This window comes from Hippoglossus hippoglossus, chromosome 9, assembly GCF_009819705.1.
Source record: "Hippoglossus hippoglossus isolate fHipHip1 chromosome 9, fHipHip1.pri, whole genome shotgun sequence".
Classification (NCBI taxonomy): domain Eukaryota; kingdom Metazoa; phylum Chordata; class Actinopteri; order Pleuronectiformes; family Pleuronectidae; genus Hippoglossus; species Hippoglossus hippoglossus.
The window spans coordinates 13026415-13053275 of NC_047159.1; the positions used below are offsets into that span (position 1 = coordinate 13026415).

At 43.2% G+C, this 26861-nt stretch overlaps 2 protein-coding genes across 3 annotated transcripts; both read left to right on the plus strand.

Annotated features, from left to right (window-relative positions):
* The first annotated feature begins 266 nt into the window (after positions 1-266).
* On the plus strand, positions 267-17970 carry inpp5jb (inositol polyphosphate-5-phosphatase Jb). Of its 2 annotated transcripts, none has more exons than XM_034596891.1 (13): positions 267-605; positions 5322-5851; positions 7967-8074; positions 8340-8448; positions 10994-11110; positions 12012-12187; positions 12732-12843; positions 13210-13319; positions 13519-13726; positions 14407-14544; positions 14649-14732; positions 14811-14915; positions 15077-17970. In XM_034596891.1, exons 2-13 carry the CDS (start codon positions 5334-5336, stop codon positions 15419-15421), a joined length of 2130 nt encoding a protein of 709 aa, XP_034452782.1. In that variant the 5' UTR covers positions 267-605; positions 5322-5333; the 3' UTR covers positions 15422-17970. The 2 variants fall into 2 exon arrangements, with proteins under 2 accessions (XP_034452782.1, XP_034452780.1); XM_034596889.1 differs by having other exon boundaries at positions 267-486.
* A 2710-nt stretch (positions 17971-20680) lies between these two features.
* mat2ab (methionine adenosyltransferase II, alpha b) lies at positions 20681-25516 on the plus strand. The gene is made up of 9 exons (XM_034596909.1): positions 20681-20919; positions 21591-21668; positions 21774-21896; positions 21989-22101; positions 22197-22340; positions 22426-22644; positions 22726-22908; positions 23027-23160; positions 23743-25516. The coding sequence occupies exons 1-9, from the start codon at positions 20826-20828 to the stop codon at positions 23843-23845; spliced, it is 1191 nt and encodes a 396-aa protein (XP_034452800.1). The 5' UTR covers positions 20681-20825; the 3' UTR covers positions 23846-25516.
* The last annotated feature ends 1345 nt before the right edge of the window (positions 25517-26861 follow it).

Consider the following 26861-nt stretch of genomic DNA (forward strand, 5'->3'; position numbering starts at 1 on the left):
CTTCTCGCTTCACGGAAGGGCAGTGGACGCGGCGTTAAATCCGAAGGACCCGCTGCAGCCCGTGTCTTTGAACGCACCAGGAGACGTTTGGTGTTTCAGTGAGATGTAGACGTCTGCCCGGTGCATCTGTCTCCTGCTTCCCTGCTGAAGCAACCTGCCCCGGATCTCTGTCACATCTCCCCGCTGAGGAAGGAAGGGAGCAAGGAAGGGAGGGGGAGAAGGAAGGAGGGAGGGAGGGAGAGAGAGAGAGAGAGAGAGAGAGAGAGAGAGAGAGAGAGAGAGAGAGAGGGAGGAAGGAGGAAGGAAGGAAGGCGCTGGGATGCCGATGGTTTCAACTGGGAGGCGACTGGAGAGGAAAGTTGCGCGTGTTTTTAGTTAATGGTACAGTCCCATCGTGCACCGAGGCTCCGCGCTGACCGAGCTCTACCTCTGCAGAAACCAGATCCACCTGCTGTTCACATCCCCAGCACTGACCAACCAACCCAGGTACAGGTGATCACTCTTCTGCTGCACGCATGCGTTATTCTTAGCATTTATCGGTGTGTGAATCAGGACAGCTCCTGTCAATCCTCGTTACAGCTTCAGCACAACACCCCACCAAAAAGGTAAATCACGTTGTTGTTTACTGTTGTTGCCACAGCTGTAAACATCCCTGACACACGATCCTCCTGCTGTGGATGGGTTTACACGAGCAGGGATGTTTATACAGTGTGTTACAGTGTTCATTTGTAACGTGAAACCACCATGATTAGACCGTTTCTCACCTTTTTGTCTTTGCCAGAAACCATGCTGATGATTCATTTTCACATAGTCACACATTAGAAATGCACACACACGCACACACAACCACATGCAACTGTGTGTGTGTGTGTGTGTGTGTGTGTGTGTGTGTGTGTGTGTGTGCATAGTATCTGATGAAAACGACCTTCATCCTCTCTTTTTCAGGACAAAAATGATTGTCCTTGAAGAAGCTGGAGTGTAATTAGCCCATATATATATATATCAATAAATACTGGTGTCTACTGCCCCAACTTGTATGCCACTGTTTACATAATAGACCGGGTCAGATATCGTAGGACACATCCTGTCAAAAAGCCTCCCCTTGGTTGTCAGAGGCGGCTTCAGGCTCACTAGCTCATGCTGTAAATTTGTCATCTAACATATAGTGCAGAATAAATAACCATAAGAGCTTTACCCTCACAGTGCCATACATGTCATTGCTCGGCAGTATTCCGATTCTCTGCTCATGCAATGTAGCATGATAGATGCACAGTGAGAGGATTTAGCATCTCGTAGCGTTTACGTTGAATTCCCAAATGAATCTTGTAAATTGTAATTTCATTTTCTTGCAGAAACATTGATGTTCACTCCCCTAACAGGTTTTCTCTGTTGTTACTGGAGTCACAACCTCTTCTGCTTTTGCAACTTGTGGCAGCTCTGTGGCGGACACACAGCATTGTGGGTATTTCTTAAGTCTTATTTCGATGTGAAAACCGGTAACAGGGCAGGAAGGAACATGTGGACGATTAACTGACTCTTCACTACAGGGAGTCTACAGTACACAACTGGGCACTGGGCCTGTTTTCGTTTAGTCCAAGCTCTGTGAGTTTTTAAATTCACTTCTGCTTCCTACAAATAACGTTGGACTGAAAGTGTTTATCTTCATTACATGACACTGTGCAGTGTGTATGCATGTGAATTATTTGCTAAACTAGATGCTGCTCTCGCATCTGATAACCACAGGGCGACGGTTTTCCTCCGCGAATGTTTCTGTTTGGCCGATTTATGTAATCGTTAATTGACAGAATCTGAAATTGCAACTTGCTGCATAATGTTGCAGCGCCGACATTACGCTGTGGGTTGTCAGCACATGTTGAGACTGTAAAGCAGAATCATTTTAACGTCCTCTAGTCTCGGCTGTGACCTGATCAGAAAGATGAGGGCCTCTGGACACGGGGAGAGACGGGCGGTGGCACTAGGACCTGGAGGAGCCATTTACAGCTGTGGCAGCAGTGGCATTTCTGTCCGGGTCATCATTAGTATCCCTGTCACAGGGGCATATGGCCCTGGAGGCCTCGGACACCAACACTCTGCGGGGCTGTAATTTTAACATTAAACACTGAAGAGGTGAAGAGACTGTGATCAACACTGTGGCTGGAATCTCAACAGAATGCAGCCGTGCAGAGCTGTTGGTTTGAGATGAAAGAAAATCCAGTTTGAGGATGTGGACGACTTTTCTTTATGGCGTCCCCTAAAGAGATGAGACATGAAATATGTCCGACTCAGTAATCTGTGTTGTTAAACGCCTCCATCACAGGATCCAAGAAGGTTGGCTCCTGTCTGCTGCTGTTTGGGTTAAACTACATCCTCCCTGGCTCTCTCGGCTCTCACCCCTCAGGAGGGTGCATGTAAACACCATGACACACTAGTTATTATCAAATCATTCCACTCTGTCCTCTGCGGACGTGAGAGGAATAAGAAGAGGTTGTCGGCTTTAACGGTTCCCGGAAAGGCAAATTTTTGGCTCTTGCTCAGTCATATATAAAAAAACAGAACTTTTATCCAATTAACTGCACTTTGCTTAGGTTTCGGCATTCATGTGTGTTATCACGCTCACAAAATCCTTCACACTGAATCTCCCTGTTCACAGCTATTGTGCATTTTCTCTTACAAGATGATGCTCTCATGTTCACATCCTATTTAATTGTCACGTTTGTTCCATGTTACTGAGCACGGAGGCAGCATATTATGTGGCTGATCATGATCCACGTCTGGTTGTTGTGATGGAGGCACGTTGACGTCATCGACTGTGAGGTGGTTGGCTGAAGGAAACAATACCCTGCATGTCGGAGGAGGAGTGTCACCTCAGAGCGCAGGGGGAATAACAGAGGCAAGGAGAGGAGAAAATTTGAGGTCAGCTTAACGTGAAAGGAAAAATGCACGAGAGGGGAAAACTGCACTGGAGGAGGGATGAGCGCTTCAATTGGCGTGCAGTGGAGGTGGGTTTGATGGAACAACAGAGTCTGGGAGAAGATGGGGAGAGAGGGAGGATTATAGAAATGGGACGATGTGAGAGAGAAAGACAGAGGAGACGGATTAAAGCTTGGAAAAATAGATAGTGCCAGAGGGAAGTGTGAGAGGATCAGTTTAGAGACGTTCTGCGGAGAGACAGTGTTGTCACTGAATGGGCTGTCTCACTCAGCTCCCTCTCAGCTCATTTTGCACCAACACAATCCCATGTGTGGCCAAACCCAGTCCACACACACACACACACACACACACACACACACACACACACACACACACACACACACACACACACATATACACTCTAAATACTAAGTGCTATATATGGACCCCAGGAACACATTATGCCCAGCCAGGGTATTGGTGGCCTGAGAGAGACGAGCATGTTTCATGGCACATGTGAAGCACGGAGGCAGCTATCGTCTCCGCGTGAAAGTCATGGCCTCCGTCTCTTCAAGGTCATGAGAAATAGTGGTGAGAGCTCTGTTGTTTCTCTGTCCCTAACGTGTTAACCCAGTCTCCTCACCGACTAAATATATGTCCATATTGTACAGGACATGATTTCAGCTATAAAATATGATAAAGATTGGTGAAGGATAGGACTGTGCACAAGGTTAGTTTTACTCTTACTCAAAAAAAAAATAAGACATTGACATTTCTGGTCATCGCTCACATCTTCAGCCACTGACTGATTAGATTGATGGGTCAGGCTGCCACAGTTTTCTGCCTAAAATCTGCTCTTTTAAGGATCAGACAAATGTCCACAAGCAACATAGATTGTGAGGTGTGGCATTTTTTTCATTTTGGAGATTTAACATCTGAGAAATCTTTGTTTGTTACCAACTGCAGCTGATTAAGTCCTGTCCGTGGACTCAATCAAGTGTGTAGTTGAGGTCAAAGTCGAGCAGAGATTGTAGATGGGTGTGGTGTGTAGTCCTGTAATGATGTTATAAAGACGTCTGAGTTCTCATAGGTCGCCTTGTCAGCATGTTGACGAGTGAGACAGTTTTTGTCTTGGTGAACTACAGTGATCCAAATATGTTCTTTCATTTGATTTGTGACTTGGTATTTTAGCAGTTTGAATTTCTAGTTTTCTATTTAGCTCTGTTAGATCTCACCATAACCACTCACACGTATTAGACAACAAATACAGATTTTGGGGATTCTTGCCGATACTGATATTAGGAAGTAGAAAATGTCAAAAACCCGATATATGGCCAAACTGAGGATTGATATTTTACATTTTAACTATAAACTTTACCATGAATAACTATAAATAAAAAGAAAACACAAATACGGCAAAATACATAGAACTTGAATCTTTTCTGCACTGACAAACGCTGATACAAATGTTTGTCAAAGGCTCATATCCAAGTTTTAATCTACTACGGATAAAGTCTTCATCCAGTCACTGAAGCAGTTGCCTCTGATGTAAAATGTTTCACGCATTTTGCTTTTCAAAATCCTCAGCTTCATCTCTGTTGTGTTATCAGTAAGTCATAGGGGAAAGTAAAGTAGATATTTATTCACGAGGTAGTTAAATGGATATTGAATCAGTCGGTTTATCTTCCTCCTCTATTCTCGCTGCTGTTGCTCTGATCTCTGCCGCTCCCTCTCTCTCTGTGTTGTTGTTTATTCTGTGTGTTGCTGCTCTGGACCGTGCAGCGGTTCCTCATTTCAGTGTATGGCAGGTGCTCTGAGCTGATATGAACTGACTGAGCATCTCCCTGGTAACTGGAGGAAGGCTCAGGCGGAACTAGAGGAGATGATCAACCGTGTTCCAGGATTTTTTTTTTTTCGTCTCCACCAAAGCTCCATTCAAAAGCTCTATGAGTTGAGGACAGCAGGAGAATATGTCTCTTCTTGTCTCGTCCTCCTCTCTCAGTTGTTTGTATGTTGTTTCTTTTTTTCCAAACGTCTTCTCCTGTCAGTACATGCAGCTGCGTTCAAGGCCGAGAGAAGACAGGTTAATTGAACACGATGGTGGGAGCCTGACTCACTCGTTTTTTCTGCTGGGTCGCACGACACTCATCGGCTCTGTTGACTCGTCATTTTGTGACAGAGGCTGCATGTTTTGCAGTTTCAGTGGTAGAAATCCTCACTGTGCCTTTTTTTTTTATTTGTTATCTTTATCACATTTTATCATCATATCAGAAGACTGTGCTTCAGCTGTAATTGTTATATAAATGCCTCCATGTGATGCTTCACTAGAGTATGAGTTAAAAATCCTGAAATACAAGTGTGCCTCTTGCAAGTGGAACCATTCCAACATTTTTCCTTTCCTTTTATCCCAGAAATCTTAAAAAATGGACCAAGATAATCAGAGCCAATGTCCGACTCAAGAAGAAAACCCAAATGTAGGAGCAGAAGCTTCAATGACAAAAACAACAACAACTCCAGCTCCGGCATCAAATCCAGCGGCTCCACCCTCAGATCTGCCTACCGGCCCGCCCCGGGCCCCGGCCCCGGCCGCTGCCCGCCCTCGGCGACCCCAGAGAAGTGCCAGAGTGGAGGGCTCTGTTGACATCGCCGAGCCTAAAGCTGAGCCCAAAGCTGAACCCGCTCCCGAGGCTCAACAGGACGAGAGCACCCCTGACGGCGCTGTGCAGAGTCGCCCGAAACCCTTCCGCTCTGCAGCAGTCAAACCCTTAGGAGAGCGCAAAACTGGCCCCAAAGGCCCAGGGCACCACCCAGTCAGGGCCGTCTCTGTCCCCCACCCACCTGTGAGCAGGCCTGTGCCTCCTCACATGAACCCTCATGCACAGAGAGCCTTCTCTGTCGCAGGTACAGCTGACACTCAGGCCCAGACTCTGGAAGACTTCAGGCAAGTGTCCTGATGTGTGTGTGTGTGTGTGTGTGACGTTCATGTCTCAGCATGTCTCATTGGGCGTCTTGTTTCCAGAGAGCTGAGGAAGATTAGCCCTGGCACATGTAGTACTTATTCATATGTATCACACCAGTTATTTGTTTTAGCGTCAGGAATATTTATGTTTTTAACTTCAAAGTTTACACAACCCAACATTTATCAATTAATATAATTTAGTTTATAACAGACTATAATATAGCCAATGTAAGTAACAATGTAACAAGTGTAACTCCTGACCCATAAGCGATCAAGCTGCACCAAATTTCACACACTCATAGATATCAATTGCCTAAACATAGTTTATATAGAGTTTATATTTAAGATCCAAGAATTATACCCTGTGAAAATGTCAAAAACACCCAATCTCACAATGTTAATGAAATTGAAAAACAATTAAAATCCCCTGATCTGGATCTGCACCAAAATTGAATGGCTCCTTCCTTTACCCTTACCACATCCGCCCACCACAGTTTGTGGAAATCCATCCTGTGTTTTTTGCGTAAACTTGCTAAATATCATTAAAACACAGAGGAAAACCGAACCTACTTGGCAGAGGTAATAATAAATAGTTAAGCACAGTTGTACGAATATATAATGTTTTCAAACAGACATAATAAATATTGACAAATACTCACATTAACATCCATTAAAAATCCCTCAGAGCTATTAACAGCTACATTTTAGTGTGTTATAAATTATGTATGAAATGTTTGTGTACTGCTTTTAAATGAGGAAGTAAAGTGTTACCTTTACTCTTCCAGGTTCAAATCTATTTTTGTTTCCTGTTCAGCTGGTAGTGGATCCTTGTACAGGGACTTTCAACACAATTTTGGGCCAGAATATTATCACGATGTACAAATACAAACTCAGATACAAAAAAATAAGATATTAAACATAAAGAGATATAAATGATAAGGGCAAATTAAAATATTGTGCTGGTATATACAGATTATATAGATTTGGTTCTGATGGAAACATTTTCAAAGTCAGGGCCACATCATAGAAAATTACAGTGTATTAGTAATAAAATGGTTTAAAAACTGATTTAAATCATTTACTGAATAAGACAACTAGCTGCTCACAACTTAAATAAACCTCATGCTTCTCTAATTATAGTATCTACTGTGAGGTGGGTCTGTTGGATGTTCAAACAAGGGAATGTTTAATCTTTACACAGCCCGTAAGTGTTCATAGTGAGCTCTCCATGTTTTATACAACATTCTTGGAATTTACTCGGGAGCTGAATATTTACAGCAAAACTTTGAAAATAGCTGACAGACACATGAGAGACATTTGATGCAGCCTAAATGTCCTAAATAATCCTGTGTTATCATGATTTGTGTCATAAATGTTCATTCTCCATGGAAAATATAATTACACTGGCTTTTTAATTTGACACAGCAAATACTGTATTAATTTTGTGTTATGTGTGACATATTCATTGGACAGGCTGGGATGTAATGTTGTTTTAATAATTGTCTAAACTGCTTGGTTTCTCTTTGGATTGGATCGGCACATTGCTAACAACTGAGCTTTCAGGCTGTTTAATACACCTCACCTCACCTCACCTCACCTCACCTCACTTCACTTCACCTTCACCAAGGCCCAACAGTCTCCTTATGAAACCACATTTAAATTCACGAGATCTTCATTTTTATTTGGATCTGCACCAAATGACACACACTCATAAATATCAGTCCCTTAAACATGTCTGATTTTATTGCTCATGATCCATCAATTATTCTCTGAGAAATAAAGGAAAATATTGAAAAATGCTCCATCTCACGATGTTAAAGAAAGTGAAAAAAGAAAACACTGCATCTACCCCCTCATCCTGATCTTCACAAAAACGTAAAGGCTTATTCTGTCGCTCATGTCTCATCCCTCCACAAAATTCCATGGAAACCAGTTTTTTTTTTTGCATAATCCTTCTTACAAACAAACACACCAACAAACAACAAACTAAACAAACTGACAGGGGCGAAAAACATAATCTCTTCAATGAAAACATAGAGGTCTGGAGGTTTTGTCTCTGAGGTGTGAAGGAGATTATATAACGCCTTGTTCCAACAGGGTGCACATCATCACTTGGAACGTGGGTTCGGCCACTCCACCTGATGACATCACCGCCTTGCTGGGGCTGAACGTGGGCGACGGAAACACAGACATGTACATTATCGGGTGAGTGTGTTCTTGCGGTGCGGTAGTCATCCAGTTTCTTCCACAGAAAGGCTGAAGTGTCCCATTATGCTCTCTCCTCTCACATTAACGCTGCACACAATATCACTAATGAGCCGTCCGTGCTCGGCTTTGAATGTTTCCCCCTCCCTATGCCGACGATTGTCGTTTCATTTATTAACCCACCATTACATTTCCCGAGCTCCTCTTCACATCTGTGTCTGCTGTTGACCCGTGTGCCTCGTTGTGTGTCATCTTTTTCTTCAAGGCTGCAGGAAGTGAACTCTATGATTAACAAAAGGCTGAAAGATGTCCTCTTCACAGACCAGTGGAGCGAGGTCTGCATGGAGAGACTCAGCCCCTTTGGTTATGTGCTGGTCAGTAATGGCTCTTATTATAAACACATATGCACGCACTCAGTAAAATGCTAAACAACTCAGATTCATTGGGATTACGTGATCGCTGATGATTCTCTGCTTCCTGCCGCTGTTTCGTCTCTTCTTGTTCCCTGAGCAACGGATGGGGTGATAATTTATAACAGGCGTGTAATGTCGGCGTATCTGCTTTCCTCTGCTGCCAAGTTTATAATGCAAAGTCAAGCAAAGCACACACTTATAGTCTCCCTCTGTGTGGCTTCACGCCCGCAATGTCGTCCCCTTTTTCTCCATCTTTCTATTTCACAACGCCTACACACATACCCAGTGTGGAGAGGTAGTACACCAAGAAATCAGAGAGGATACATTCAAAAACAGCAGATAAATATCCCTTCAAATAAGACATTTGAAGCACGCCATACAAAATGTTTGTTTTCTTAATAAACGGCGTGGTGTGAATGGTTGCATGTGAAAACGATGCTTGGCTCGGTCGGCATGGTGAGCCAGAGAGCGTGAATCAGCTGTCGAGCTGAGGGAGCTAGACAAATGTCTCCCAGGGTGCTGTTTTATTTTTGGATGGCGTTGTTGTCAGTGTTGATGGGCCTCTGACAGTGAGACTGATGCTGTCCCCCGGTTATCTTGCGGTCTGCTACGCTAGCTGAAGTCCTCGTTAAAATCATCTCAATGTGACCTTTCAGTGGACTTCATGTGGATATGGATGCGGTGAGCATGTTGGGGGGGAATGTGTTGGTCGGAGTGGGTGTCAAGAGCTGAAGTAGAAGGAGATAGACGCTGGTGTCAGTGAGAATCTGAGCAGACATGACATGGTGGACGGACACGTAGTTAAAAGACACGACGCACTTTCTTTCCACTCAGAGATACTCGTCAGATTCATTCTGTAACCTGCTGCTTTCTCAAATCAGCGCTTCACTCTAGCAACATATTGTAGCTGACACATTTTCTGGCTAATCACCCCACACTTCCTGATTGTCACCTTAATTTATGTTGGAGTAAGCTACAGCTTTAGATGCACAAATTATCCTTTCATAAAGGATGGTCCAATGTCACCTATGTTAAAGGAGATAATTTAGGAAGCATTGAAGCTCCTTTCCTAATCTCCTTCTCCTTTACAGAATTCGAACAGGTCTCATAATGGCGGCTGCTGAAATACTTCAAGGTCATTTCATTCAGTTAGGAAGGTTCCTAAGCAAACTGGACTATTTGACCGCACCCCCAATCTTTTATTAGGGTTTTGATCTGGAGACCCCTAGTGGGCAGAGTTAAATATGTTTAATTTACATACATTCTGCATGTCAATAAATCAATTGATCCAGAAAACGATGTCCCATATACATGCTGTGTCATAAGAAGAAGAGGATGTTGGTGTTTTTGTGTTTGTCGGTATCAGAGACTTGAATAAATAAGCTGTGGTTTTGCCCTCAACTCTAAAATCCATGGCTGCTTTAGTAACATCACACTTGTTACTCACAGCTTATTTCCTCAGTTGTGTGTACCACGAGGTCAAATATACACTGCTGCACACATACTCTCTCTGACACACACACACACACACACACACACACACACACACACACACACACACACACACACACACACACACACACACACACACACACACACACTTGTCTAGAGCTTAAATGTCTTTTTTCGTTCCCAGCCTAAATGTAGCTCGGCAGCCTTCAGGATCTCTTCCCGTGTTCACTCATGTTGATAAGAAATGCCTCTCGACCACAGGACACAGGCCAAGGTACATTCTCTCAGACTTCAGCCGAGCGCTCACACAGAAACGAATTGCTTCCGCACACGTACCACAAATATACTCGGTCCACTTCACGGTTCAGTAGAATCTATTACGCAACAAACTGGTTTAAATACCAATTTATTATACAAGCAAGAGGGTCTATTGTCACGTGGAGACGTGTGCCTCCATTACTGCCCTCAGGACATTTCAGGCAGGGTGTTATCGTGCTTCTTCGTTGGGGGTTGGGATGTGTGGCCCAGTGGAGAGAGGGAGGGGTGAACATAAATATCTGGTGAGGGGCTTGATACGGCATGCAAATGCCTCGTCTTTCTCCACTCACAAATGCACTTCACGTTCCTGCTCCTCTTGTGAAGTACAAAAATAGTCCACAGTTGTCACAATCAGCTTGTTGTTAAGTAACATCACAAGCAGCATGATGGCGGAGGGCGCAGGGAAGGGAAAAGTCTGAGCATGAAGGTTTCCACTATAAAGCGGTTTGTTTCCACTGTGAGGGCAGACCACGAGCTTTGACCTCTTTAATGTGCAGTGCTTCATGTAAAGTAGTGGCAGAGCTGAGCCACAGGGCAGAGTGAAAATGTTAGGAGGTAGAAAGATGAAGAGTGCAAGAGGAGGAAGCAGAGCAGAGCAGCAGAAATGAATGCAGCAAAGCCAGACTTATATGGTCTTTCTTTCTCCTCATTTGTTTAATCTATTAATGTTTCCCTATCTTGATCTTTTCTATCTTCTGCCTTCGTCCTCTTGTCCTTTTCTCCTCACCTGTCTCAGGTGACCTCCCAGCGGATGCAGGGATTGCTACTGCTGGTCTTCGCCAAGTATTTCCATCTGCCGTTCCTCCGCGGCGTCCAGACCGAGACCACCCGCACTGGCCTGGGGGGATACTGGGTGAGACGGCCATGACACCCGCTCTGTGTTGTGGAAGCTTCGCTGTACCTCTCTGTGGGAGTGTCCAGGTGTACTGTTGCATGACTTTAACAGACGACCTGACAGAGCTTTTACACAATGCTTGGTTTGTGAACAGTTGATGATGTGGCGGTTGTTGAATATGCAAACTGTATTTTAGATATCTAGTGTGTGTTATCAGCTTTTCTTATTCAAATGATGTTCCATCTGGTTTTATGATAAAGAGATGGATTTTTGCATCTCTCATCGAGCTGTTAGTAATGCTTGGAAAGTCAAGCATAACAAAAGTGAACCAGGGGCAACCTGCAGACTGAGGGGAAATTCTCATATTCACTTATTTTAACTCATTTTAACTCCAACATTCACATGTTGGAAATAGCTCAAATTGCAACATGTTAAAATGTCAGGATTCAAGAGAGAAGTAAGACGACAGAGGGGGATTTCTGAAAGGTTCTGTGGTTCCATGTTTTAAGGGAAATCCTGCTTCTATCCTCCCTGAAGAATATCGAGACATAAACACACATTCTTCATATTTTACACACAAGAGATTGTGTTTTAGTGGGTCACAGCTGTCATGAGAAGAGTGGGAAGAAATCCACAGACATCCTGTCCCCCCCACTGTGCACTTGTCTTTTACCATTAAATATTGATGGTGTTTTTTTCATTGGTCCTTAATGAGTAAACTTCCTGTCTGTGGCAGAAACACAGCACTCAACACAGTGAGACCTGACATACCACTGACGCTCTCCATCACAGACCATATTTTATTCATTCCTTCATTTGTCCAGTGCTGCTTAAGAGAAAATGTCACCTTTCCCTCTCTTCACAGCAGTTCGTGCCTCCGTCGCTCTCATGTTTAACTTGGTTTTGGTCTGTGTCACAGGGGAATAAAGGTGGAGTGAGCGCCCGCATGTCAGTGTTCGGTCACACCATCTGCTTCCTGAACTGCCACCTGCCGGCTCACATGGAAAACTCTGAGCAGCGCATGGAGGACTTCGAGAGCATCCTGCAGCAGCAGCAGTTTGAGGGCCAGGCTGCCACCGGGGTTCTCGACCACGAGTATGTCAGCAGTTTATAAACACACGCACAGTGGCACACGCATAGTTTGATGTATCTGCTGGATAAGAAGAAAAATATGCGACTGTACACACAGATGGACGACATGTCTCCACTTCCACCAACTATCCAGAAATGAAGCCAAAATACCACGTAAACTAACCTGCAATCTTGTGCCCATGACGACTGTTAAAGTAGTGATTGGGGAGGGAGTCGACTTTTCAACCTGTTTTTATAGCGTCAAATAACTAATCAAAACCAAACTTACTGGGAAAAAAAGAGGCCTTGAATAATGATGAATGATGTCCCATCCACTAACATAGAGGAGGTGAGGTTAATGACCTATACTGCAGTCAGCCACCAGGGTCGGCTCAAGACGCTTTGGCTTCACTTTTGGGGAGCTGTCATGTCACCCATCTTTACAAACAGTCTGTGTTTCACTGTGAGAAGACTTATATTTTGTATTTCTGGTTTCTCAGGTGAATTCTGTCTGAACATTGAATTGCGAAAGTACTTAGAGTTCATGAAGTTACTCCTTTGTGTACAGTGTGGTGTTCTGGTTGGGAGATCTCAATTTCCGCATTAATGACCTGGATATGCAAGTGGTGAAATCAGCCATTGACAACAACAAGTATTCCATGCTGTTGGAAAAGGATCAGGTAAGAATAATGGTTGTGTATCAATATTTAGGACTGTGAAAATGAATGTGATTCCTCTGCGTACGGTTACAAATCCTCTGTCACCTCATCCATTTCCATAACAGTTTGGTTAATTTTCAATCAAGGTTTAAAATTTTCCCAAAACCCCTAAAATTTAGGTCAGAATGGTTGTGAAATCTTGTCAATTCTCTATGATATATATATATATATATATATATATATATATTTACATGTCTTTTCCTCTGGTGGACCATGCACTGTGTCGGTGTGTGCACTAGAGGGCATAAAAGAAACCTCCTCACAAGAGCTGTTAGTCCTTTTCAAACCAAACTCCTCAGTGATGTGTGTTGATTGTTATTGTTTCAGCTGAACATGGCCAAAGACAGTGAGACGGTGTTGGAGGGTTTCCAGGAGGGGCCGCTGAAATTCCCTCCCACATACAAGTTCGATGTTGGAACAAACACATACGACACAAGGTTGGTGTTGCCAAGGGTGATGTTGTGAATTCTAGGCCAGATATCTCAGTGCTCAGTAAACTTGACTCTCTGAAAGGTCCTCACTTGCCCAGGGACACATGAAAGGGCCTCTTTTTTTTCATTTTATTTTTTTAAACGAAATGTTATTCAGGGAATTTCTCTCTCTTGCTCCATCTCTGTCTTTCTGTCCATGTCCCAGTGGAAAGAAACGCAAGCCGGCATGGACTGATCGGATTCTGTGGCGTCTGAGAGCCACCGCGCCTGCCATTGCCGCACCTGGCGAGGGGAAGCGCGCCTCCATTTCAGGGCTGAGCAGCGGGGCCAAAGTGATGCAGCACTGCTACCGAAGTCACATGGAATTCACCGTCAGCGACCACAAACCAGTCTCTTCCATTTTTACTCTGCAGGTGAGAAACCAGAGTACAACGTGAAGAGGACTGAGACCCATCAACCATAACGAGGGCTTGCATCTCTGTACTAATGTGATAATATCATATGTAGTAAAGTCAATAAGGTATTGTTAAAGGTCTTTGTCTGTAGAGTTAATCTAAACTTCTAGTTTTATGTATTGATTTATTAAGTATTTTATTGCACTCAGTGGAGCGCACATCTCCACCAAGGCCCAACACCTCCTTTATGAAACCACATTTAAATTCACTAGATCCAGATTTTTATCTGGAAATTGAGCAGATTGCACCAACTCAAAAACATCAGCCTCCTAAACATGTCAGATTGTTTCATCAAAAACCACAAATTATTCTCAAAGAAAATATTAAAAAAACTGCTGTAATAAATTCCCGGACCCACCCCTTGATTCTGATCTGCACCTAAATTAATTGGCTCCTACCCAGACCCCTACCGCATCTTTCCACCAAGTTTTGTAGTAATTAATATTTCAGTAATCCTGCTAATTTACAAGCCGATTCGACCAAACTTATGTGCCAACTTTCCATACTTCAGTTCGGGTTTTGATGATCGACACTCTGGACACATTTTACTCAAAGACTCTGAGGTCCGATACCAAGCCCTCGTCATTTTTGCAATATTTTTGCACTTTGTGAATGTTTATGAGAAATGTTCTGTGCAGTTCCCTTACAAGGTGGATGTTCCCCTGGTCACGCTCTTTGTGGAGGATGAGTGGAATTGCATTGCTGATGCAATAGTAAAATTCAAGCTGACGGCCAACTTCGCACGCAGCTCCTGGGACTGGATCGGACTGTACAAGGTAACGTCTACCGTGTAAAACCATGAGGTGTAACAAATATTTCTGTGCATTAACAAGTTTTAATCAAGTAGTTACAGTTAGTAATTTTGCTGCTGCCTTCACAGGTGGGTTTCAAACACCACAAGGACTATGTGGGATACGTGTGGGCCAAGCAAGAGGAGACTGATTTCCAACGACAGGAACAACAGGTAACCTGGATACGTGCTGAATTCTCCTCAGATGATTTTATTTCACATTTAATCAATGTCGGACAAACTGTTTTCCAGGTAACCTTTACCGAGGAGGAACTGCCCAAAGGCTCAGGGGACTTTATCATAGGTTACTATAGCAACAACATGAGCACCATTGTGGGTGTGACAGAACCATTTCAGGTAATCAAAACTGTGATGACATTAAAAGCGTTGAATGCTGTTATTTCTGATGTTCCCATCTGCATCTTCACACTTTCTTTCTTTCCTTCTCCTGACGTTTTGCTGCTCTACTTCCTCATTTCCTTCCCACTCTTATCCTCTTTTTTTCCATCTCTCCTCAGATCCAGCTTCCCACTTCAGGCCTTGACGCCAGCTCTTCAGACAGCTCTGACTTCAGCTCAGAAGAAGACGGCACTGTCGTCCACATGAAGACGAGGTCCCGCAGTCCCAGTCCACGCAAGGGCAAACACCGCCGGCATCGCAGCGGCGCCCACAGCGGCGCCCACAGCCGCAGCCGCTCTGGCAGTCCTGCACAGGTCAAAGTGAAAGAGCGACACACCAAGAGTGGTCCAAAGTCCGGCACCAAAGCTGAGAGTGAGTCCGCAGGGCGTCCAGCAGAGGGCAGCAGCAGCCCGGCGTCCGCTCCTGCTGAGAAAGACCAAAACCCAGTGGATTCAGGAGTGTGATGCACCAGGTCCTTCTGTTGTCACAGGTCACATAACCAACTGTTGTGTGTTTTATTTGATACATCCACTTCGCCGTATGTTTTCTGTCGTGAAAATATACAGTTTGTGATGCCATCCTTTTTCAGGAACGGCCCTCTGGCTCGTCCAGAAGGCTCACTTTGCCTTCAGTTGTTTTATTAAGCTGTGCACATATTGTATGTATATTTTTTTATTTTTGAAACCTTTCACTTTGTTCTGTGTTTCTTGTATCTTTGTCCGTTCTCAGGTGTGGACAGTACAGGGAGCTGACACCTTGCTTTAGGAACTACTCAAGGAGTTCTGGTTATGTAAAATATAAGAGTGGTTACATCATACTCTTTAGAAACCGTCCTCCCTTTTATTTCAACAGTGGATTTCAATTCTGCACTTACCTTTGCAGTCATGTCAGCAGGCTGCAAACAAGCAACAGAAGATAAACATATTTGATGCAGAGATAACTCACGGATAACTCCGTTTGCTTCAGTTGCAGAACAAATATTTTTAAGAAACAAATCTGCTCAAACCCGAAAGGACCACAAAGAAAGAGGGAAAGATCAGCATCACCAATAAATTGTATTGTTAGTTTGTATAAATCTGCATATGGGCATGCAGTTTGACTCTTGTGTATATTCACTATTTTGGAAATTCTGCATGATATTACAAATGATCCACCAATGGGATAGAAGTGGCTCTGGCCTGTATCTAAACAGAGGAGAGCCAATGTAGGTGGAGAACGAGTCTCGGGGGCTCGGCCACCAGCCTCAGCAGCAGATCACATGTCAGCATCCAGAGGGAGTGTGGGCGTAAGCGCCTTAAAGTGGATGTGGTTTGGTGTGAGAAGCTCGCTGTCAGCTGACAGAACGGTGCTGTCTCGTCAGAATCAGTTGATAAATTATTGGCCACTAACTCTGCTGGGCCTGCTCCAGTGATAATTATAGCAATATCTGCTCCAACATGTATTGCTTTTGACAACAATACCTTTTCTGTGAGTTAGTGGGCCTCATCCAAGGCAGGGAGGAGGTTAAGTTACTTTGTTTAGATGAGTTTACCCACGACACCAAAATCATTTTAGTAGTTTTTTCTTTTGATACCATTTCGCATATTTAATCATATTTTTGACTTTGTCTGTGATGATTTCAACATGAGGAAGACTTGATTTTCAATCTGGATGTCTCTGACAAATGTGAACATGAACTCTACTATGTAGAGCTACCACAGGGCTTTGTATTATACTGTGAGTAGTATAATACAAAACTGACATGTTCCACTATCATGAAATATCACAAGTTTATGAAATGGTCCTTACTTCTTTTACTTTTTGTATAATTTTGACTTTTTAGTTCTTCGTCTCTCTTGCTCAGATCCTTTCTTATGGATCCTGGTGATTAGCTGACAGCGACAACAGTCACAATAGTTGTGTTGATATGTTACCGTGTGACCTCTTATACACCATCGTAGACACTTCGTACCTTTGGGCTGTTAGCGTAGGACAGTGTTTACTGTTGTAGCTGTAACCTCAGTGTGTGTATGTGTTTTTATGGATGTGTGCGTGTGCGTGTGCGCGTGTGTGTAGCCTTGGCAGTGAATGGGGTGCGACTGTGTTGGCATGGTTTGCTGCTGGACATACTGTACATTCCGGTACTGTGATTTTTGTGCAGTAAAGTGCTGTTTTTGACTCCTCTTTGTTATAAACGTGGCTGTGACACTTGTTAGAGAAACATGTTAAGGACAGTATAAACATTTAACATCAGTGTAAATGTAGGTAAAAGAAAATGCAGGATAGTTAATGCTCCCATAAATCTGAAGCTGTTTGAATCATTTCATGGTGCATTCATGTATTTTATTAATTTTGAATAGGGATAATCTACGTTTGTTTAGAGTAAAGTTTTAAAAAGATTAAGATTGTAAGAACCTTGTCCTACTTAAGGTCATTTAGATAAGTATGATCAGTCCTGCAGCTCTGACCCGTGATTATATATTGTGAAACGTTTATGAAAAAAAAGCTCTGTCAACAGAATGTTATTGTTATGTAATTATGTGGCTAGAGGAATAGAGGAAAACATATATGAACATATGAAGTATGGTAAAAAAAACATTATATAGGAGACAATCTATGCCACAAAGTTTATTTTTACTTAAATTATGTATTTATTTTCTTATTTAACTGTTCAATGAGCCTGAATTCTGCTGGCCAGTGAGGGAGCATTATTTCAACGGAAATGTCAAAATGATATTAGAAAAATATTGATTCATTTTGTATTTGGAACTATGAAGAGTTTAAATCAAATGTTGCTTTTAATGTCTGAAATGTAGATTGTTAAGTCTACAGGTGTTTGTATCGTGAATACATTTTTAAAAAATACAGCAAGCGAGGTGTGAGGTATCGATTGTTGGCACATGAGGATGGTTCATCTCTGTGAAATCATCTGATCGGTGAGGAGGATTTTTTAAGGGTTGCTTGCTTTGTTCTTCAACCCCTGAAGTAGTGCAACACTGTCCAAAGAAAAAATATATACTCCCCTTCAAACTGTGGTCTGTCTGTTTCTTGAGTCTCTTGTCTCTTGAGTTTCCTGTGTGTGTGTGTGTGTGTGTGTGTGTGTGTGTGTGTGTGTGTGTGTGTGTGTGTGTGTGTGTGTGTGTGTGTGTGTGTGTGTGTGTGTGTGTGTGTGTGTGTGTGTGTGTGTGTGTGTGTGTGTGCGCACACTCACAGTTTCCATCTGTGTCGCGTGCGACACAGACGGAAACTGTATAATGTGGGTTTGTGAGGTAATATTTCATCAGCCACAGTATTATTTAATTATTTTTAATTTGACTTCACTCATATATTACCTGTATTCGATTGTCCCTCTAGTCTATTATCAGTCAGATTGGTGTGCTCCATTATTGCATACAGTGGATGCAGTTTGCTATTTTGTGAATAAATGTGGGCAGTGAACATGACAAAACCTCCTATAGAAGGCAACAGCAGGTGCATCTTGCATCATGCTTTTGCCCTTTGAAAAGAAATTGTCCACCATGCAAATTCAAGCTGACTGTACCATTCTGAGGCAACACTGGTCAGGGATTGAGTTGCTTGGTTAACTGACACTAAACACCATGAGCCCAAGTATACAAACTGGTGAGTGAAGTGACTATAATGGTGCAGGTTGATAATATAAATGAGCTGTTAGTGTGAACAGTCATGTTTATTTTTCCATCAAAATTACAAAAAGTCAAAATTGACAGTATGTTTTCCGAGGGCAACCTTTGATTTTTGACCTATGCGCTGTGTGTGTACGTGTTTGATATCAATGCCGCCTTTGCTTTTTATCTTATATGAAGACTATAAACATTCCCCTTAAAGCCTCTGTTGGGTACAGTATCAGACCTTTGTATTCTGTCCCCTCCCTCGGGGTCACACAGAACCTCGGGTCCTTGTGCCTCATGATGTAACATTGCACTTTGATTTTAACCCCATGAATGCAGATTAGAGATAATTTCAAAAAGTGTTATAATTAATAGATGCTGGATGTCAGATATTCTAACGCAGAAAAGCTGTGTTGGTGGAGCAGTGTGAGTCACACACGCTCTAAGTTTTGGAGAAATCTATATTTATTGACTAATACACAGCCAACGTGTGCTTTTAGTGAAAACAGCATTCCTAAGCTGAAGATAGAAAAATAAAATATATAAAATAAAAATAATCGTCTTACTTTCAGACGTTAAGTCTTCTTAGATGTTTAAAATGGTCCTAAAACCCAGGTAGACCAGTACTTGTAGTGACATAAATTAAACCCATCTGCAGCCTACAAAGGAACAACATGTTCACAATCAGAGATTTTGATTATATTGCAGAACAGGGCCTGAAGCAGAAGAGGAGGATTCAAGCTTTTTGAGTAAAGTGTAATCAAGTTCATATCCCCAGCCCCTGCTCCTACTCTCAACTCTCTGCATTTCACTTCGTTGCAAATGTATCTCCAGGTCTATCTGCTTGTTTCACCAGGGGAGCACATGTTCTGATGTTCCTGTGATAGCTCAAATTAATACAACTGATCAGATTAGTTTTACCGGTATTGGCTTATAACAAACTCTAACGATGGTTTCAGGGAAACATTTATTTGTAGTCTGGTACTTAGACCTGTGATACAAAAACACATCACACACAAATACATTAGGTGTTTGTCATATGACGTTGTAAAGAGCAATGCAACATTAAAGCTACAGAATGAAGAAATACAAGACGGATGAGTGTGGACGTCTGATGCCATCGAGGAAAATGAAAATCATTCATAACAACTTTTATGATTTAAGAATGGTAGGGTTTATAGCCTGGGCATCAGATGAGAAATCACAACACAGCACAAGGTCCAAACACCTTTACTGATTTATGACAATATTATTCAATTCCACCGTCAAACACTGACATACTCTTCAGAGGCGGTGAGGTAATTGCTAAGATAAAAGATGCAGATTGAACAACAGGAGTGTCAAGTCAGCGCAATATTTTAACAGCCTAAGGTCACCACTCTGCACTGTAGCACACTCAATGTATTGATTCTGATAATACTACATCTCATTGACATTCTTTCATCGTCTATACTGCTTATCCTCTGAGGGTCTTAGGGGGGAGCTGGAGCCAATCCTAGTGGACTTTGGGCGAGAGGTGGGGTACAGCCTGGACAGGTCGCCTGTGTATCGCACAGGCAATTTTGAAGATCAATTTTAGTGTCACTGGGATTGAAGTTAGTGTCCTCCACTACTTCATCAAAGAGTTGAACTGTTGGTCCAAACTATGTGTTCTGTGGTCATTAAACACAGTGATGGCAGAAGGAAGTATCACGTGGATCTAATATCAGTAAATAAGAAGGATGTTCACGACTGTGGCAACAAAACCATCCTCTCCCCTCATAATAATAATAATACGTACTTTGGGCACAACATGGTCATTAGAATGTATTAAAATGTAGCCTGTTGATAAAGCACATATCTCAGTACATAAATCCAAATACACAAACTGCTTTTTATCAATATTAATAGAGCTTGTTGTAAAGCACTTTGTCACTTGTAATGAATAGTGCTACACAAATTAATTATTATTATTCATCGCCCAATCTTTCCCTCTGGGTTACAGTTTTTTTTTGTATATACAGTCTATGGTTACAGTATTTTAGCTCCCCCCCCCGATGGACTCGATGGTACGGGCCACCTTGCCGTGACGTCAGAGCAGTGTTATAAATACAGGGGCTCTGCGCCATGAGGCTCAGGCACCAGGATCAACGCGGTGAGGTCGTTGTGCGTCTAGTGAGGACAGAAAAACACACTTGTCCGTATTAAACTTGAACCAAAGCAGCTGCATATCAGCGTCATATCACTATTCACACTACGCGCCCAGAAGCCGCCGTCAACCATGATGAACGGACAGATGAACGGTTTCCACAACTCCCTCATTGACGAGGACTGCTTCTTGTTCACCTCAGAGTCGGTCGGGGAAGGACACCCCGGTAAGTCGCCGGCCTCACGCGAGCCTGTCCGGGCGAAATGTGCCGCGTTCACCGCTGTTTGTCCCTCGTGTTATTTCACTGCAGGCTGAGGGAAACGCTGTTCACGCTATTCACAGTCGAGAGTTACGGCCTTAACCGCTACGTAAAATGTAGCTGGCTCGGTCTGAGGAGCACGCGCCGCTTGCTAACGTAAGCTAGCTAATCTTGGATGATGCTACCGCGTGTCCGGTCCACCGGTGATAAACACACCACCCCGTGTGTGTGTGTGTGTCCCCGACATTTACTGCTTTGTCACATCGCGTTATATTTGATTGCTTATTGAACGTAATCTTAAAAGTGTCGTATCCAGCCCGGTGACTGGCGAGACATCATCCTGCACATGGAACTCGGTGACTTAATGTTTTAACATCGCTTTATGTGATTAATTCAACGTAATGACGTTTCACGTTTCCGTCCTGTTTCCCGGTTAGTTGCCCGCGCTCCCTCCGTCCTCCACACACGTGCACATGCCGAAATGGCGACTGTGGAGGGGCTCGGGCCACTCCCACCGAGCTCGAACCGAGCCGGTGGCGCTAATCTGCCGTAGTTCATCTCCACACCTCGTGATCGGGTCTTTTGTGGCCGTCTGTTATTGACGCCGGTGTTCAGTCATGTGTGTTCGCTCTTTTCAGACAAGATCTGCGATCAGATCAGCGATGCGGTTCTGGACGCCCACCTCAAGCAGGATCCTGATGCCAAAGTTGCATGTGGTAAGTTCGATTCTGTCCGTCCTGTGTTTGTTGGCTCACCTCGGGTGTTTACATGTGGGGGTTTGTCTCTTGCTTATGTCTTCTCACATTTTTCTCTTCTGGCAGAGACTGTTGCCAAGACTGGGATGATCCTTTTGGCTGGTGAGGTGACATCTCGTGCCACTGTAGACTATCAGAAGGTTGTCCGGGACACCATCCGACAAATTGGATATGATGACTCATCCAAAGGTATGGCATGTTTTCTGTTCTTTAAGATTTAAAGATGCATAATTATTTATCTTAATGACTGGTGTCTTGATCGGCTGCTGTCTCTTGCACAGGCTTCGACTATAAGACCTGCAATGTTCTTGTGGCTTTGGAGCAGCAGTCTCCTGACATCGCTCAGGGTGTCCACGTTGACCGCAATGAGGAGGACATTGGAGCTGGTGACCAGGTCAGCGGAGACATAAACATCTTGATCTGCCGTGTTTGTTCTTGAGTTAACTGTCTTGTTCATTAAACACTGGGTATTTGATGCTTGCTCTACAGGGCTTGATGTTTGGATATGCCACTGATGAGACTGAGGAGTGCATGCCTCTCACAATTGTCCTTGCCCACAAGCTGAACGCTAAGATGGCTGAACTGCGCCGTGATGGCACTCTTCCGTGGCTCCGGCCAGACTCAAAGACACAGGTGGAGCTGTCACTCTTGTGCTGAACTACTGCAAATTATCTTGTCTGGGAAATGTTGCTCATTTCCATTTTTGCATCCTTCCCAGGTTACTGTGCAGTACCGCCAGGACCGCGGCGCCATGCTCCCGGTGCGTGTGCATACGGTTGTTGTCTCTGTGCAGCACGATGAGGACATTTGCCTGGAGGAGATGAGAGATGCCCTGAAGGAGAAAGTCGTCAAAGCTGTTGTGCCCTGCATCTATTTGGATGACGACACCATCTATCACCTGCAGCCTAGTGGACGATTTGTCATAGGGGGTCCGCAGGTAAATGTCAGAGGGTGTGTCTTTCAGAAAGTGCTTATACTCTGTTAGTTACCTGCTTAACCCCCGTTCCCTCCATTACAGGGTGATGCTGGCCTCACTGGACGTAAAATCATTGTTGACACTTATGGAGGCTGGGGAGCTCATGGTGGTGGAGCCTTCTCTGGGAAGGATTACACTAAGGTTGACCGCTCTGCTGCTTATGCCGCACGCTGGGTGGCCAAGTCTCTAGTGAAGGCTGAGCTCTGCAGAAGAGTTTTGGTCCAGGTAAGAGGTTGTCACCGTTCACCTGTCTTCATATTAGAGAGTTGGGCTGCAAGAGTTTCTGTCTGAGTTCTTCAATTTTTGTATATGCTTGATATATAATAAATATGTGCTGTATTAGGTGTCCTATGCCATTGGAGTTGCCCATCCCCTCTCCATTTCTATCTTTCACTACGGGACATCCAACAAGAGTGAGAGGGAGCTGCTTGACATTGTGAAGAAGAACTTTGATCTCCGTCCTGGAGTCATCGTCAGGTAATGTATAACCCCCCGACACCAGCTGCTACCTCAGCTTCTGGCTCGCTACTTTCTCCCGTTCCTTGAATTTGCCTTTTTTATGTAGTTTTACTTAGGTAGTTGATTTAAAATTCAGATAGATTTATTGTGAAAACTGCCCAGCTGATGTTTTCCTTTGCTACAGCCGGTGCTTTCACCTCTGATTGAAAGCTGAGTTTGCCATATTCCTTTCTACTTAAATACATGGCAAAGTAGGTTACTCACATGGGTATTAGTTTGGGCTAAAGTCTAATTATTTGGGGCAGATACAAATGTTGCCTGACTTAAAGAAGCCTTCTAGCTTCTAGTTAAATAAGCATTTTCTCCGTTGAGGGCGGTTTCCATCTGCAAGCTACAGTGTCCAGTTTGGTTGGCAGGGTAAGTGTCGAAGCTTCACATGTTTCCCACTTTACCAGCCGCTTTAGTAAACCCTGGTTTTTGTTTTGGTGGCTCTTGACACTCCCCACTGGCTAATGTGAGTGTAATGCCTGTGTGAGTATGAACGTGTGCATCTGCTGTTTCCCACTGACTGCTGCTAAATATGTTGATTATGTATTCCAGGGAGCTGGATCTGAAGAAGCCCTTGTATCAGAAGACCGCAGCGTATGGCCACTTTGGCCGAGACTCCTTCCCATGGGAGGTGCCCAAAAAACTAAAATGCTAAACCTGTTAAGCTTTTCCCCCCCAGGCTTGTTGGTGTATACTACAGAGAAGCCTCCAAGGTTCCAGGGGGTGAAAAGCCCTTATCTCTCATAGTAATGGTATCATTTAACACATGACTCCTTCCTCTCACTCCACTTCCCTCCCTCCCTTGTCTTGTTTCTGTTTTCTGCTGGTCGCAGTATCTTGCTGGGTCCTAGGAGGCATGCCTCAGAATCTGTTAAACTATTGGATGGGTTCCATGAACCCATGCACTGTAGTACTTAATGTTCTCCCACGTCTTGAGGTTCCCTCGCTTCTCGTTGTGATAGGCCCTGAATAGCTGTGTTCTTTTGGCATTCCACACTCGTCAATAGTGTCAGCCTTTTAATCAGTGTCACGGCGGGAGCATATTGGGCAATATGCAACACCCCATGTAATATACTGGTGCTACAAAATTAATCTGCATCTTAAAATGTTCTCGTCCATTTAGAAGCAGAATTTGAAAGTTGGAGATCCTGTTATTTGGCATCTTCCCAAACAAGTTTAGCTTTTTTCTAAACATTCCTCCTCGTCAGTCTGATACAATAATTTCCTGACCCACTATTCTTTTTCCTTTTTTTTTGTTGGCTTTATTCCCTCGTCTTTGTGGAGGATGTTAGAATGGCACAATTAAAATTAAAGGGTTGTTGCTTGTTGTCACTAAAAATGCTGTGCATTGCAGGCTATGGGGTGCGCCAAATTGTAATTATATAAGCTCTTACATGAGCCTAAAACCTCAGATGCCCCTACAGACCGTTGCTGTTTTCTGACGTAATACAGAAAAGTCAGAAGCTGCTATGTCACTGCTCTGGTCTGCAGAGGTATTGATTATACTTGACGATGGTAAAATTGGATTGTTTATGCATTGAAATTCAATTTTAAGTGAGCCCTTTTTAAAATGTAGTTTCACAAGCTTTTTTTATGGTTTGACTGAAAGCCCCTTTTACCCCTCTATGTATATAGATGGCAGGTGTAGCTACAGAGAAACCTGGCTCCCATCTGTATCCTTAAAGGGGTGTGTTGTTATTGATCTTATTGGCTAGGAATCAAACCTCGTCTATTTATTTGTTCTCTGAAACGCGGCGTGGATACAGAGAAGCCGATATTTCAGAAGGCAGCTTTAAAAACATTGAATCTTGAATTCCTCCTGACTTGATCAATTTTCAGTGTTTTGCTTGGGGCCCCAGAGTGTACTACAGAAAAGCTTTGGTCTGCCTCAAGAGAAAGGGTCACTGGCTACCATTGATGACGATTTTACAACCATTTTATTTTTTAGACTACAGATGTTGTTTTTAGGTGGGTTAGTTTAAAATCCCCTGAATGTCTGGTGCAATTCTCTGGCTCTGGCCTATCCTCACGAACGGGATGGCAACATTTGGTTGGTGTAGTACAGAGAAACCAGCCTTGTTTACATGGCCATCCCCATGTGTTGGATAGAGTTGGTTTTTTGTTCCCTTTTACCACTCGAGAGCATCCTGTTGGCTACAGTAAGTTAAGAGTGCCTTTTCTATTTCCTCTACTCCTTATTTGCTTTTTTTCTCCTCCCACCAACATGCGTTAAACTTCCAGAGGAACAAGTAGCTCATACTGTTATGCTTCATGTCAAATGGGTAGTTTCTTTATGCTCTGTAATAAACAACTACTCCTTAAAAGTGTCTGTGGCTCCGTATATTTTCTTGTGAATAACTGGTATTGTCGTGATGAGTCTGTTTTTAACCAATTCTTATCACCTTAGCCAAATACCACTATAAATAAATCCTATTTGCTGTTTTTTTACTAAATATATTTTGACATGTAACAGTAGAAAAGTGCTGGGAGGCATTGAATACAACAAAGCCACTGCAAGTCTACTTTGAAATGATTGTGCTTCTAAAAGTCAGTCAAAACATTTATTTCCCCTGTGCTGGATGTAAGACAATTGAAGTATCTGAAGATTTTGCAGGATGTAGGTGGGTTGAACATCTTCCTCAATCTGCTGCAGTTTTAAGCAATGCTGACGTCAAGAGTTTAACCTTCGACAGCTGCCTGCACCTAATAAAATGGTCAGTTTAATTCTGGTTTGACAGGTGTAATGGCTCTGGGATGACTGGCACAGACAACTGCCCCGGGCAGCAGCCTGAAAACAGGTCAAATCTGCTGGTGCAAGGAATGAAATTTGTCATGGTGCTGGCATTGTGAAAGTTGTAGGTGTTCAACCTGATCCCAGCAACAGCCCAGAGGCCAAAACACCCTCGATCAACACATGCCATTTGGCTCACACATTATTTATTCATTGGGAAAAAAAGGTTGTTACACAGGAAAAACTACTCTGCTGCTCCATGACATTGTGGAGTGATTAAGATTATGAGATAGGATTGTTTTTCAACATGTTCCTTAATTAAAAGATCTCAATATAGAAAAACAGACTTGTTTAAGGAATTTATATTTGTGTGTGTGTGCAATTTGATGCAGATCCAACTAAAAAAAGACACAAATGTGTCTTCATAAGGGGACTGTTGGGCCTGGGTGGAGGTAAATGCATTTTACTTAGTGTCATTCTGGTTTTACTTTTTATTGAGCTCATTTTAAAGTTAGGTTTTAAGTACTTGTTATTTTCTTCTGTGTCATGTTAATAACACAGACCTTGGGTGAGGTTATAGCAGAAGTAAGTATTTAATCATCATGCATTTACATCAATGATCATTCTTTTCTTCAATAATCAGAGTCCAGTGTTTAAAAAGTTAGTAAATGGAGAATCCTGAAGCCCAAGTTAACAAAAGCATTTATTTTAAAAGCGGTGAAAGGGTTTTCAGATAGTAACAGCAGTTAATAGTAACAGCACCGACATTCTGTGTCTTTTAACAAGAGCTTTAACTTACTGTTTGTCAATAAGACCGTCATGTTCAAAAGGTTACTCTGACAGCATCTGAATGACCTTTTTAGATTACCAGAGGAATTCACATGTCAGAGCGGACCTTGGATCAGTAGCAGAGGTTAGACATAACAGAATAAACACGCTC

Bases quoted from the DNA above. Each gene is read 5' to 3' on its own strand.
- mat2ab (XM_034596909.1), top strand. From the start codon at position 20,826: ATGATGAACGGACAGATGAACGGTTTCCACAACTCCCTCATTGACGAG. The intron at 22,102-22,196 runs GTCAGCGGAGAC...CTTGCTCTACAG, and splicing joins ACATTGGAGCTGGTGACCAG to GGCTTGATGTTTGGATATGC. The intron at 22,909-23,026 runs GTAAGAGGTTGT...GTGCTGTATTAG, and splicing joins GCAGAAGAGTTTTGGTCCAG to GTGTCCTATGCCATTGGAGT.
- inpp5jb (XM_034596891.1), top strand. From the start codon at position 5,334: ATGGACCAAGATAATCAGAGCCAATGTCCGACTCAAGAAGAAAACCCA. The intron at 12,844-13,209 runs GTAAGAATAATG...TTATTGTTTCAG, and splicing joins TGCTGTTGGAAAAGGATCAG to CTGAACATGGCCAAAGACAG. The intron at 14,545-14,648 runs GTAACGTCTACC...CTGCCTTCACAG, and splicing joins ACTGGATCGGACTGTACAAG to GTGGGTTTCAAACACCACAA.